This window comes from Trematomus bernacchii, unplaced genomic scaffold, assembly GCF_902827165.1.
Source record: "Trematomus bernacchii unplaced genomic scaffold, fTreBer1.1, whole genome shotgun sequence".
Taxonomy (NCBI): Eukaryota; Metazoa; Chordata; class Actinopteri; order Perciformes; family Nototheniidae; genus Trematomus; species Trematomus bernacchii.
Genome location: NW_022988043.1, coordinates 18487836 through 18502727, shown reverse-complemented (window position 1 = coordinate 18502727; position 14892 = coordinate 18487836). Strand labels below are relative to the sequence as shown.

At 41.5% G+C, this 14892-nt stretch overlaps 1 protein-coding gene across 2 annotated transcripts in view; it reads right to left on the bottom strand.

The window, feature by feature from the left end:
• bmp2k (BMP2 inducible kinase) overlaps positions 1 to 14892 on the bottom strand; it is a 73873-nt gene that overhangs the window by 10227 nt on the left and 48754 nt on the right. The window contains exons 7-15 of one of the 2 annotated variants that reach the window (XM_034118446.1): positions 12730 to 12862; positions 12154 to 12257; positions 11990 to 12069; positions 11654 to 11802; positions 8224 to 8432; positions 7928 to 8137; positions 4475 to 4716; positions 3198 to 3367; positions 2271 to 2390 (exon numbers count right to left, since the gene is read on the bottom strand). In XM_034118446.1, coding sequence (XP_033974337.1) covers positions 2271 to 2390; positions 3198 to 3367; positions 4475 to 4716; positions 7928 to 8137; positions 8224 to 8432; positions 11654 to 11802; positions 11990 to 12069; positions 12154 to 12257; positions 12730 to 12862 — 1417 coding nt within the window. The remainder of the gene's footprint in view (positions 1 to 2270; positions 2391 to 3197; positions 3368 to 4474; positions 4717 to 7927; positions 8138 to 8223; positions 8433 to 11653; positions 11803 to 11989; positions 12070 to 12153; positions 12258 to 12729; positions 12863 to 14892) is intronic. The other variant, XM_034118447.1, reaches the window with a different exon arrangement.

Below are 14892 nucleotides of genomic sequence, written 5' to 3'. Positions count from 1 at the left end.
CAAATAATGTATGCACCACCATTTCCCCACATAAACATAACAGTCTGCAATCAAACGGTTGTCTCCTGTGCGCTCCTCTTCCTACTTGGCGCACCGGTAACAAGCTCGTGCGCACGAGAGGAGACCTTATAAGGCTGAGCCGCCGAATCCCTCATCATAAAAGCCATTTTCAACGGTTTTCTGGTGAAAGATTAACTAGCTACTGGATGAAATAATATGACTGGTGGCATAGGTGCGAAAATTAAACACTTTTTGAAAAAATATTATGATAAAATATTTTTATATATTTATAATTCTGCAAATATTACGATAAACTCACAGCTATTTCGCGGCCCGGCAGTAACACCTCTGCGGCCCGGTACCGGTCCGCGGACCGGGGGTTGGGAACCCCTGCTTTAGAGTATGTTAACACGGCCTGCGCTGTAAAGAGCTCAGTCCAGGCTTTGTCCAAACAATTCATGTATTAGTGCGGTATATTTGTTTTAATGGCCGCAGAGAATAATGGTGTTTAAATGTAAACAGGTGGCCAATAGACACAAGTTTGGAAGTTCAAGTGTTCCTTTCCCTTAATGGAGTTTATCAGTACCAGGGCTGAGTGATGTTCGAGTATATTTGGGATTCAACAGGATGTACAACATTTACAAGTGAAGGTTTTTTGTTTTTTACAGAATTAAAAATGTCTTGCAACAACTTAAAGACTACATAACAAAAAGAGACAAAAAGGGGGAGGGTGTGACAGGGCTCCTGTGAAACCCCACTGGCTCCAGTGTAGGAGTTCTGAGTAATAACCCCATTTGATTTCACATGATGGACTCTACAGAGGACTTGGCCAGGTTTGGTCATACATGTCAAAACGATGGTTGGATGCAGCCTACTTTACTTAGTGCTTCAAGTGGTTTTCAGTGGGAAATAGTGTTAAAATAAATAAAATGATGGACCTAGGTCTTCCGTCTGTAAACATGTGATTCCACCAGCAGATAACCCATTCACAGAGCTCTGCTGCTCAATCTCCTCACACAGAGGGCGAGGATGGTGCTCTGAACGAACCCCGGTTACACAAACTCAGGGCTTCCTTACTTTATCTGTGTGGGCTCTGGTGAGACAGGACCCCAGGTTTAGGGGGCGGGCTTGGTTACTTCTCTTTCTGAATTGTGTCGTGTTGGCACAAACATGTGTCCTATAGCGCACTCTAGTAGGATCTTTTTTAAGTTTGCATCATTGCAGGCTTGATTGTACAACTTGGAGCTCAATCTTTCTGCAACACAGATTGTTAAATGGTGTGTTGTGGTTATTTGAAATAATTATTCTCGGAAGAGAAAATTGGCACTAAATATCTGGATCCAAGAGCAACATCCACTTATAAAATATTTTCTTCGGAAATCATAACAAATGACATCCAAAGAGACAATCTGTAAGACCGAAGACAGCTGCAAGTAAAAACATGTTCAGCACTGACTGAATACCAAATAAGGAACTTCATTTAGAAGAGAAAGCCACTGGATTGTGTCAAGGATTGCTCCATATGTTCTATTTTAAAATATAAAAAATCCATAAAAACTCAATCGAATGAGAAATCAAGAATCGTTTGCTTTTAATGCATGAAACTTGTTAAAAGCTTTAAATTTATGTGTAAATATTGTATTATTCTGCAATGTTTTCATCACTCAGCCCTTATAAGTACCAGCCATGTGTCTCACTCTTCACACGGACACGTCTCCATGGCCTCGTCATGTTACAGCGATGTTATGCAGCGGTGTTCTCTGTTGGACACAGTGAGCTGGAAGTTTGGAATGAAGTGAAATAAAATGTGTAATCTAATGCACCTCACCACGAGTGTATATACTTCTCAGTGAGAGCCCTATGTGTTAGTACCTCGATCCGGCCACTTCTTTTAGCTGACTTGCATAAAGGGTTGTTACAGCACGGCAATTAAGAAATGACCGCCACCAAGCCCAGAATTAAAGGCAAGAGCTGATTGCAGTGAATAAGGAAAGTGCTTTCACCATTTCACTCATGCATCGGCTGTTGTTCCTCATTTATTTACAGAAGAGCCTACACTCACCTTTTCCTCATATTTTATGCTAAGGACTTATCTGCCAACCGAAACAAAATCGAACCATTGGTTTTGAATGCCTCACTGCGGGGTCAATGTGGCATGGGAGCTGCTGACAGGAGGTCAGCTGGGAACAGAAGAGCAGGAGAAGGGGGAGGGCGGGGGAGGTGGCTCCACAGTGTTGGGTCCTCTCTGTAGAGACTCCTCTAAGACTTGCCTGCGCTGGCCACGAACGGGACTGAGCCGAACAGGTCCTCTGGCAGCAGGGTGGAGGTGCTGGAGGCGGCAGGCGGCGCTCGCTCCTTTTCAGCGCTGGATGTTCTCTCCCCTGGCTCATCTGCATGGAAAGGTCCCAGAGAGGAAGAGGATTAGATCACCACTGGCTGGGAAAAACAACTACAAGAAATTCCTTTTTCTATCAGCCGTGACCATTCAAAACACACAGATCCTTTCCAAACCTCAAGGATCCTTCTTAGGACATCTGCCACAAACGGCATCACCTAACTTTAATGTATACATTTGATATTGTTTATTTTTTAATGCAACTGAGTGTCATGCTCTGATGTTTTGGTTTTTTAAATGAACTTCACGCCAGAGGAAGAACAAACCACTTAGCCTTTTTATTATGACAGCCACTTAGTTACTTTAAGATGACGTTTTTTTAATCTGCCGGCGCCAAAGACACATTTCCATTTTATGTAAATGTAATGGACAATAAAGTATTCTGAAACTGAATCATCTAAAGCTGCGACACTAAGGGAAGATGTTTTTAAACCACAGAAAGATTTGAAAACATTAAACACAAAGTCAAGGGTAGATATTGAATTATACTGCATTTGGTTATGATTTATTTTCAATTGAGTCCACGGAAACTATTAATAAAATACCGTTTAACCTTGAGATGAAGTCGCAGTGATGTGGCCTCACAACAAGAATCCCTTCAGGGAAGAAAAGTGACTTATGATTTAAATTGTAGAGAGATGAGATATCGGTAAACTTGTTTTCTTAGAGTCTTTAATAAACCAAACCGCAGTCTCAGCGCTGGTTATAGATAAACTGTCATTTATTTTTGACTGCTGCAATGAATAACAGACTGTTGCTATGATGTCAGAAACAAAACACTATCATGCAAAGGGTCACTTGCTTGCTCGCAGTCTGTCAAACTCCCGGTCGATCAGCTCCTCCTCGGTCAGCTTGGAGAAGTTGTCCTCTCCAAAGGGGTTCCAGCGCGACATGTCGGGGGGGTTAGTGGCTGTACTGTTGCTGCTCTGAGAGGGGGGCGTGATCCCATCTGAAGCAAGGAGAGGGTTCCTGCTGTGGACACAGTACAACAGACACAACATGTTTAAGGTAGGACACATTTAAGATGAAAACCTAAAACCAAAATCTAATTCAAAGAGAACTCTTCTCTCTACTGAAAATGTCTGAGGCTGAGGAAGTTTATCCAACATACTACTCTTAAAAACTAAGGGCTTAAGACTAATGTTCGATCATGACTGACTTTTCATTGAAATAGCACTTTTATTTTGCCCTTTATTTGTTTTTTTAACCTTTAATATGAAATACTCTTATTATTCTTGACTTTCTCCTTTCCTGTGTTTTGAAAAATGTGTATTCAGATATATTGTACGTATTTATATTAGTGCTTTTTCATTTTTTTAACTGTTATGTTTTACACCAACTCACAATGCCAATCGCTTGTAAAGTATGTGAAAACCTACGCTGCAATAAACGGCATTCTGATTTATATTGTTTACTTATTTTCTATTGAACCTTGCGCAGCTTCGTTGTGGAAAATGTTTTAAACATACATTTATGTGCCTTGCCTGAGCTTCCAATAGAAATTAAGACTGATAATTAAATGGCTTAGTTGAATACTTGATTCTGATTGGTCTATTTGGACATTCAAGAGGTCTGTTAAAGCTCGCCAACAGACCACTGCTAAGGATGATCAAGGGACTATGTGCGGTCATATCAATCCCCAAAAAGAAGTCCTGTCTATTTAACGTCAAATATTAGTTTTCTCCATCAGAAAATATGTGGAATTCTTTTTAATGTTTTTTTATTGAAGAACATATAAAAATGTCATACAGGGTCACAATTGAGACAATGATCTTCATCCTTTCTTAGAACTAAGCATTGCCACGCACTACCCGCCTCCCTTACCCTCCCACCCCTACCAGTGAGAACCCGTAGGGATACAAGTTTTATCAAAGAAACATTGTGGAATACTTTTTGAATAGTCATTTTTATATTTGCCATTTCTGGATTCATGATGGCTCGAATGTCCCAAGTAAAGATATAGAGAACAAGAGAAGGAAAGAGAAGACAGACAGGAAGTTAACACTAACGGGAACACACTGTGGGCTCTGGCACGGTTTAAAGGGTGGTTGAGACTGGTGGAAGTTCAGTGGGTCTTACCTGGGGTTAGAGTATGAGGAGTCGACAGGTGACGGCCCCCCCACCTGCACAGCTCCAGCAGTGGGAGGGGTCGTGTTATAGGTACCCAGCGGAATCTGGAACTCAAGAGGGGAGGACATGTAGGGGAGAGTCTGCGGAGCGGGATGAAGCTGCTGCTGGTGCTGATGATGATGAAGAAGCTCCTGCTGATGTTGATGCTGCTGCTGCTGTTGTTGGATAAAAGCCTGTTGGTACTGGTGCAGCTGTTAGGGAAGGAACAGAGGGAGAAGAGGGGGAAGGGAATGAGGGACGGACCTTTGTTTTCATGGTGCACAATGACGCCAACAAGATGATGAAATGTTGTTAGAAACCAGTTCTGGATTTGGAAAGCTGGGGACACAGTGGAGGGGAGGGACGGAGGAATGAAAGTCAAACAGCACGTCGGAGACCAAACTGAACAAATAAATCAATCCTAAATGCAATAAGGTTTGAACACTGACGGACCATTTCAACTTAACTAATCTTGCTAGTAACCGGAAAGCAAAAAAACAAAACACAATGGTGCTCTAGGAGGAGAGTCAAGGTGATAAGGTGGGCGGGCGTTACCTTGGTTGGTTAGTGGCTAATGGTTGCCCAACTCAAAAAACGGTTGTCGTCTGATTAGCTCTTTTCAGACCGAGAAAAAGAGGAAATATGTTTTTCCTGAAACTTTACAAGTCTCTTAACACACTGGGGAACATATTGATACTGTATATAAAAAAAAAACATGAAAAATGAATTTTGCATAATAGGTGACCTTTAAAGAGGTTTTATTTTCCATTAAAAGAACGTGCACTAAACAAATAGTTATTGTTTTTCAAAAGATCTATAGCCAAAAAATCCAATTCCAATTTGGACTTGGGACTACAAGGAGCACCTAGCAGTGTTGTTTAGGGAGCCCAGAAATACAGTGGACAACAAGGGCAGAAACGTTCCATATGGTTCATGATTCAGATTTTAGATATAAATCTTGCTATTGTTGCTCCATCCTCAGGCCCATTTTTCTGAGTTTTTCTCAATTTTTTTTGAGATTGGTCTGTGCTTGTTAAGTGCTGCACGAATAAAGTTAGTGTGTTGAAAAATGTGCAGTCATTTAGCAAAGCTTTCCTCATCACAGAAAGGAGCAGGTCTAAGATCAGAGGGGAAATGCTGCTTTTTAACATTTAGCAGGTATCTTGGGAATAAGAATATGCTTTTTGTTCGAGGTGCTCTCTTCCCCTGCCTGTAAACTGCTTCATATGCCACGATGCAACATGGAGGAAACTGCTCGATTTCACCCTCTGTTCGATCCCCTTGTGGCTTCGCTCTGACCAGATTGCCTCTGAAATAAAACAGATGGTACGTGTTCGGTGGGAAGCAGACTAAAAATTGCACCGCCCTAGCAGAGCACATTTGGAGGACCTGTGTTTGTGTGTTTGATTCAGTAGCTGCGTAAATACTAGTTTTCAGAATATTTGGAAAGAGTCAGTAGGAAGTTTGAGCGTCTGCTTCCAATGCCGCTTGGCACAGAAGTAAAGCGATTCCACTAAAGAGGACTGTCTGCCAGTGTTTGGAACAGAGAGAGCAATTTTAGGCCATTCTGACATTAAATGAAGTATTCATCTCCGTGTTACTTCACGCTGTGTCTCCATGTGTTTCGCTGTCATTTGCTCAAACTATTTATTGCCGTTTTGGATAGAATCTTCTGCTCTGAAATTCTGTTGTGACTTTGTGGTAAAAGCAGCTTCCAATGCTTCAATGTGTTGAACAAAAGCAAATTGATCTGGAAGACGTCCATTAAAGGGTAGAAATCAAATCAAATTCAAGCCGTGGCAGCTTTGTCGCCACGTTTAGACCTGACAGAACCAGTGTTAATTTCTTCAACGAAAACTATGACGAAAAATGTTCGTCAACGACCTTTTTTACATGACTAAGACGAGACGATAACGAGCTAAAAATAGATTCTTGATAACGAAAATTTGACGAAATGTATATTTAGTTTTCGTTGACGAGACGAGACGGGACTAAGGTGTTAATGGTGGACTAGCGGACATTCAAAATGCAGCATATTTTCCCCCAATTGCCCGTCTTGTCTGTCAAAATGCATCTTACATTTCTAACTTGCAATATCATTATTTCCGCTCTCTTCACTCCAGAAGAGCGATCTCCCTCTCTCTCTGTGTGCGGGGGGCGGGGCCTAACAGACACGCTGCAGCGGCACACAGAGATCTGCCGGGGACGGAGCGTTCAGAAGTATAGAGACACTACAAGGCTCGATGTGGACAAAGCTCGTTTGCCATGTGTTCGCGTTAGCGCGTTGACACGAGTAGAGTAGTCTGTCCAAACAGCCGGCCAAAAGGCGTCATATTCAGTCGGAGAAATGCACAATTTTCGACTTCCTTAACTCGTAGCTCTGTTGCCCCAATTACGAGTAACGTTATCACATCAGGTGTGCAGAGGTGGGAGAAGTACTCAGATCTTGTAGCTAAGTAAAAAAATACCATAGTGTAGGAAGAGTTCCTCAAGTCAAAGTATGATCATCAAAATATATTTAAAGTAGCGACAGTACAAGTAGTGATTGTGCAGATTGTTCCATTTCAGAATAATATATATGATATGTTTTATAATGATTGATCATTAAAGTGTTCTCAAAGCTGGTAAAGGTGCAGCTAGTTTGAATGATATATTATATATCTGTATACTGCAGGGTAGCTTGTGGATTTACTAAAGTCTGAGTTAACACTTGATTATATTTCACATCATTCATCCACATCTGTAAAGTAACTAAAGGTATTAAATACATGTAGTGGAGTAGAAGTACACCATTTAACTATGAACTGTAGTGGAGTAGAAGTACACAGTAGCAAAACATTTAAATACTCCAGTAAAGTACAAGTACCTCAACATTTTACTCAAGTACAGTACAATATTTTAACATAATTATATATATTTAATTTATTTCACATTTAAATAAAGCAATTAATTCGGTTAACAATGTTAGTTTTTTCTTTTAAAAAATAACAAAAAGTAAATACAAGAATACCGTTAAAGTACCGGATCGATAAGCAGTATTGATAAGACTAGCAGTACCGTAGAAAACCTTAATGATACCCATCTAGATATTACACAAGTAAAGTGTTAAGAGTGAAATGTTGCTTTACGAATTTCAACACTTGATGCTGTCACCTTGATTCCGATTTCAGATACCTGTATTTGCCTAACTGAATTGGTTTAAAGAGAGAAAACATTTTGACTAAAAGTTGACTAAAATGTAATTTTTCATCGACTAAAACTAGACTAACACGTTTTGAGTTTTCGTCGACTAAAACTAGACTAAAACTATGAAGGATAGAAATGACTAAAATGTGACTAAAACTAATTACCATTTTCGTCTAAAGACTAAGACTAAGACTAAATCAAAAACAGCTGCCAAAATTAACACTGGACAGAACTCACCATGGTTGCGTACTGGGCCTGAGCCTGGGCCTGGGCCTGAGCCTGAGCCTGAGCAATCTGCTGCTGGTACATGGGCTGCATCATCATCTGCTGCTGCTGCTGCTGCTGCTGTTGCTGCTGCTGCTGCTGCTGTTGCTGTTGCTGCTGCTGCTGCTGGAGGAGGGCCTGCTGCTGCTGAAGCTGGAGGGACTGCTGCACAGCCTGTTGGTACTGAGGAGGGGAGCAAAGGGATTGAAACATCTGTTCTTCACTTATGCTTGAAAAGTGGTGAAGTTGCATTGTTTGTAAGTTTGTACCTGGAGGTATTGGAGTTGCTGTGCATTTGCATGTTGTTGCTGCACTGCTTCTTGTTGTTGTTGTTGTTGTTGGTGGTGGTGATGCTGTTGTTGTTGTTGTTGTAGCTGCTGTAGACGCAGGTCACCAGGCTGTAGCTGCTGCAGGACCCGGTGCTGCTGACTGCTGGGCTGGGGCTGCACGGGGGGCTGCCCAGAGCCAGGGGTGGGAGCTGAGTGGACAGGAGTAGGTTGATGGATTTCTTACATACGACACAGCATTAAGATGCCACAAAATGTGTGTATTTGTGTACAAACAAATTCTGAAAGTACCATTTGGAAAAGTATTTGTGATTATGCTGTCGAAGTATGAAGTAATGCTATCTATTGGTTTGTCAAAAGTTATCGGATGTCAAAACAAGTTTTGATTTTATCTAGGCCTGAGGCCTGTACGACGAAGCCGGATTTACGCTTAGCGGGCTAACTTCAGGGAAAACTCTGGGTTTCCGGTCCTACGACGCTGGTTCACTTCTTAGTGGGCTAGATCTCCATGGTAACTTATGCTGAGCGGCTACCCTGGTCCGGAGCAGGTTAGGTTGCAGGCTAAGAGATCAAGTCAGTGAAAGCACCGCCTGCTGACCAATCAGAGCTCAGTGTGCGGAGTTTAAAGCGATCAAGTCATATTACAGGAGAAAGGAAATACAGTTTAAACGGCCGTTGCAGGAAAGACGGCCGGCAAAAATCACCGACTGTGTGAACGTGAAAATTAATAGAATATCACCTCCCATCTTCAGAGCATTCTGATTATTATAACATTAGCGTTAAGAAAGCTTATCATGCTATATTTGAACAATATATTGTAGGTTTACCTATATAAAACATGCCTGTTTAGTTTTTTTTTCAAAATACCAAACAGATCATGCATTTTAGCCATGCCTCATTTCGCTCTATTTGCTCTTTCCAGCCCTGTTTTTGCAGGGGGCTGATTCTGTGACGTAGCTTTAATGCAAATGAGCTGCAGCTGACCACGCCCCCCTGCAGGAGAGGGGAGCGTGCTTTGAGATCAGCTGCTGGGCTGTCAGAAGAGGGGGAGAAAAAGAGATCTCCGTCCTCCGTGTTTTATTATTATATTATTATATAGAGTCGTTATTCATTTGTTTTAAAGCTCAATAAATAACAAAGAAGACCTTTGACCTGCACTTTTCTAATTTTGTCCGGAAGATTTCAACTTTAACGGACATGTTGACCAGCGAAAAAAAATCTAACTGAAACTCTGACGCACGGTCCCCTCGTTCCTTGGAAGAGGCGGAGAGGTGGGTGTTTGTCATCTGCTGGTGGACTACCGGAGAGAATTACAGTGCTTGCCTCGACGGGGAGGGATTGCATTGAATTACAGCAGCAGGAGCAAACGCTTGCCTCTGGGAGGGAGAAAGAAAGCCACAGCGGAGAATAAACAGAAGGGCAACCATGGCAACCATGCGCGGGAAGTCTTCTTCGCTGCTTTTGTGGCAGACTACAGCGCCACTTACAGGCCTGGCATATGTACTACAGCGTCTCCAGCACTTTCGAGCGGCAATGGCCGGCCGTGGCTCAACCCCACATTCCCCTGATAGGTGGAGAGTTGGCCATATAGGCGGAGCTCCTCGTTCCTGACGTCAGAGAATTTTCAAATCTGGATCAGTCTGTATCAGATCCATTGCAGCCCCGTTTTTAGAGATTTGGGTATGGAGGAAAAGAGAGAGGGTTGTGTTTTCTGACACTTGGTGAGTTCCCTGGAACACCGGGGACACATATTCATGTATAAAAGACGTACAAAAGTGCATTTTGCACGATAGGTCCCCTTTAAATATCTGCCACAATATAAGTAACCGGATCAAAGTAACATTACGTACAGTCCACTGCGAGTGCAGACGTCGATTACCATTATCATTCATATCACATCATATCACATCATAATGTATCATATATTTCCTTATTTGAGTCAGCTTCTTGAGCCGTATCTGGCCGTGCAACACTCACAGTGTCACATACTGTATGCAGAGGTATTATTTTAAGCAACATGTTACTGTAAGTTCACGAAACACTCGAGTCAAATGTAATTAAAGTCAGATCCCGTCGTGTCTTAGACGGGGCAGTGATATCATAAACCTGTTAATGTACGCATTCAAACACTTTTTCTTTTACCAGCTGTATTCACCTTGCAGGTGCAGCTATGTGGCTTTGATCCTGGATAAAGTGTTTAAGTCATGGATGTTTAAAGTTTAACGTCTTCATATTTGTCTAATATTATAGTTGACTTTTCATTCAGGAAGTATGACGCTGCGCTGTCAGTACGCTTGTCCATGTTTGTGATTGGTCGAATGCTCCAAATACCACCCCTTTCATGTGAACGCGCACCTAACTAGATAGGGCAAAGCTGGCTTGAGTTAACGAGTTGATAACCAGCGTCGTAGGACCGCTTAGCGAGAGCGCGTTTGTTTTGGATTAGGTAAACCGGGTAACTCAAACATATCCAGGTTATGTTGAACCGGCTTTGTCGTACAGGCCTCTGGTGTCCTCCATGAGGAATAATATTTTGATGTAAAACCAAATTTTGCCCTTTAAGTATTTTCTCTACCTGGCAGTCCTGTTACTTGACATAATAAGTATGTTTGAAAATCGTGGTAGAAAACACTCTGCTGAAAAATGTAAATAGATATATCCATTGATTGAGCCCAATTAAAGCGCTTCGGGTGGACGTTTTAATGCTTACTGCGCAATTGTCCCGTTGCTGCCGCCAGTGTTAACGGGCTAACGGTGTTAGCTAGGAGGTAGAAGAAATATCCGGAGTGTAATTGAATGTGTTTTAAGAAAACATGGCTGCACCAGGATATATCTCACAACGTTTCCATCCATGGTTTATGGACCGTTGGGGCCGACAAAGATAACACAGAGAGCTTCACCCTGAGTCTGAGTCTTCCGAGGGTCTCTGTGCTGTGGAGGACGTCCTGTCTCCCTCCTGTGCCTAAGACGCTGTGTCCCTGTGGCTACAAGTACTTTGATTACACTTTTTACCTCAACTTATGTTTATATAAATGTATTATTTTTTATTTTCTAACATGGTGCGACAGTCACAAAACCAAATTTCCCTCTGCGATTAATAAAGTATTTTTGATTCTGATTGATTTAGCTGGCATGCAGTGCTTAAGGAAAGCTGATAAGAAAACTGCACATGTAGATATTTCTTTGTTTTTAAATTGGTAGGAAAGGGAAGACATTTGTCTTTGGGCGAGCAGGCGGATCAAGGCCTATACTTAGAGTGGTCCTCTTTCTCATACATACCTACTTTTTGTCTTCATGTGATAAAACAGGTTTTAGATATGCAATCATGTAAAGATGATATAAGAACATTTATTTAAGAAAATAGAAACTTCTGTATCATGTTAAATAAGAATCTCACTGATGTTGTACAAACCTTTCTGGCCGTTGCTGACGGGTGCTGAGGGCACGGTCATCTTTACAGGGGTGACAGTGTTGGCGAGCGGCAGGACGTTACTGTTTGCCGCCTTTGGCCTCTGTCTGGGAGCTATTGATGTTTCCGTCGGGCCCACGGATTCTGTTATCCTGGGACAAAGGAGTCAAAAGTTGATATTTTAAAAAAAAAGCAAGCTTTGCAGTGTGGGCAATCCTGAAGACTATTCTATTCTTAATTATAAAAAAAATTGAACTATCAACCTTAAAAAAAATTGTCTTTTATGTTGTATTTATCCATCATTGTATATCACAAGTAAAAACCATGAGTTATCAGTACTTGGCTTTCGTCATGCTCCTTCTAGCAGCGACCTCACTCGCAGTTAGAGGCTCTGGAAGCGACGTAGGGATGGGAGAGTTCTGGAAGAAGGGCAGGAAATAAAGGTTTAACGCAAATGTATGCAGACGCTATGGCCACACAGACGCTTCAATGTGGTGACTTACAAAGAGATTTGGCACTGGACACTCTTTCCCAGCTAATTTGAAGGCAAAGTAGGACACTTGGTAAATGTCTGGTCTCTTCTCCGGGTCAGTTTCAAGCATATACCCTGGGAAAGACGAAGATATTGTTTTATACAGCATCAGTGAACATGATTAATGTGCTTGATCTGCAACTTCTTGCTTTGGCCACTTGGTGGAGCTGTTGGTCAATTTATTTAAAAGGAAGATCCACAGCAGAATGCATTTAGGGAGGTGGATAACTTGAAAGCAAACGAGGAGTACTTAAAACAGTTCAAACATGCCATGTAAATGCATAAAAACAAACCTAAAGTCAGTAACAGACAGCCAAGTAACTTAAAGTAAAAAATGATTTAACATTAAAAAGCAATACAAAATATACTCTCTATATCAACTTCTGTGCTACCTTCTGAGTAATTGCACAAGTAACTATCATTTGACACAGAAAAGCCTAAAGAGTTTATAGCTCAATAGAAATAGGAAATGATTCTGAGTGCGTAATTTTCTACTCCAAAATCATGATGATACACTTTCTGACTTCATTTAAAGTCACAAACTTACTGATTAGACAGTGCAACTTGAACGAGTATTTGGAGTTATCTGGAACGATAAAGGTTCCGTCACAAATGGCAACTTGACTCTCCCCAAATGGAAGTGAGAAGAAACACAGCTTGTACAACAAGCATCCAAGTGCCTGTGGAGAAAACAGAAACCGTCATGAGAAACACAGGAACCCAGAAACTTTAGGGCTGTGGGTCACTGTACATGTTCATTGGCACTGCTTACAGAATACTTGCAGAGTGGTGCAGTAATATGTTCTAAAACCCGGGAAATACATTTGACCACTTTCTCTCGTCCAGAAGACAATGGTTTTTTTATTGTGTTTTTGGTTAAAAGCCTGAAGTAAGGTTTGTGGTTACCAAAAGCTGAAGAGATGTTCATGTTGTGTTCTTCGATATCAGTAAATACCCCACTGATAAATGTCCTAAGATTCTGTGTCATAAAGCGGCGGTTGCTAACAAGCGACTATATCAACTATTAAATGTCATCTCGCCGACACAAGTCCTCCTCTAGCTCAGCGGTAATGATGCATAGTCACGCGACGGTGATTTAGTTCGTCTATAGCATTAAGTTAGCCTTTTATTTCTGCTAATTGCATTTAAGCTCTGAAGAATCACAAAGTGCACTTAATATTTGGAGATTATCCTGCTGAACAAAACATATTCGGTATCATAGACGTAAACATAAATGTGTTGGCCACAAAGTTTATTTTCTGCAAAAATCTAATGAAGAAATCCCATTGCTTTTTGTGATGCTAAATCCCGGGGTGGGATACATAAATAAGTCATCACTGCTCCACTCCATGTGTGCACCATTGTAATGCACTATAGCATTGTGCCCATTGCATTTCTTTAAGAATTCAAAAGCATTTTTTCTTAAAGAAAACTGAGTTTTTAAAGTAACCGGTCCAAATTGAAAATATTGCATAAATGTCACATGGTTATGATTCATAAAAGAGAATATTTGATCAAATAATCACTGAATTTACTGAATTACTGCAGTCATTTTAAGATTTTTTTTTTAATCCTGGTGACGTTGTTGCCTTTCTCTAGTGAGTGAGCTCTAAAGAACTGCTAAGTAAAGAATCAATGTTTTTTATGTCAATGCTTTAAGATACAGGCCCAGAGCCTGCTCCCCTGGCAATATGGCTGTCCAAACAATCCCAGATGCTAAAGTACTCTGCTCCCAAATCATACATTCAGCGGGAGCTATATTTGGCTCGGGCACCTTTGCGTTGATACTACATTTGGAGATGAAAGAGAATTTGGAATTAGCCACAGTGTTTGGAGAGTTTTTCCCTTTCAGCGCTCTTTCTGAAGATGGATAATATTCGCAGTAATTCAGTCTGATGCTACATTTTTTATCTGAGTCAGGCGGCGTATCCTCCAACAAGGGCAACATGCCTGGATAAATGCATATAACATTTGTGTGAGACACTATGTATAAAACAGCAATTTCAAACACGTGGCTAAAGATAGAACAGGAAGTGAGAATGCAGGGGGTAGTCTACAGGAAGTTGGTGTTTTTGTTTTACGTCCTTGAGTAGTTCCTATAACCACAGCCAAGGGTGTAACTTTGGTTTGAGAAGTGGGGGGGACACAAAACAGGGGGTCCTCCGCAATGAAACATTTTCTCAATTTAATTCCATTTCCTGCCTTTCTACAAATATATTAGGGACTATAGTGTTAACAAATCCAAGAATGTGTATTGTATATAATGTGTGCACACTTATCTAGTATCCTATCCATGTGAATCTGTTTTATTTGTGATGACCTCACCTCCTGTTGGGGGGTCCGGGGGCATGCACCCCCGGGAAGATTTGTTTTTCTTTAAATTGAAGGCATCAATCTGGTGCACTCTCTCTGAGTCTCAGAGTCTCTCTCTCTGAGTCTCTGAGTCTCAGAGTCTCAGAGGCTCTCTCTCTGAGTCTCAGAGTCTCAGAGGCTCTCTCTCAGAGTCTCAGAGTCTCTCTCTCTCTGAGTCTCAGAGTCTCAGAGTCTCTCTCTCTCTGAGTCTCAGAGTCTCTCTCTCTCTGAGTCTCTCTCTCTCTGAGTCTCTGAGTCTCTCTGAGTCTCTCTCTCGTCCTCTGAGTTCTCTCTTCTCTGCGTCTCCTGAGTCTCTCTGAGTCTCATCTCAGAGTCTCTCTCTGAGTCTCTCATGATC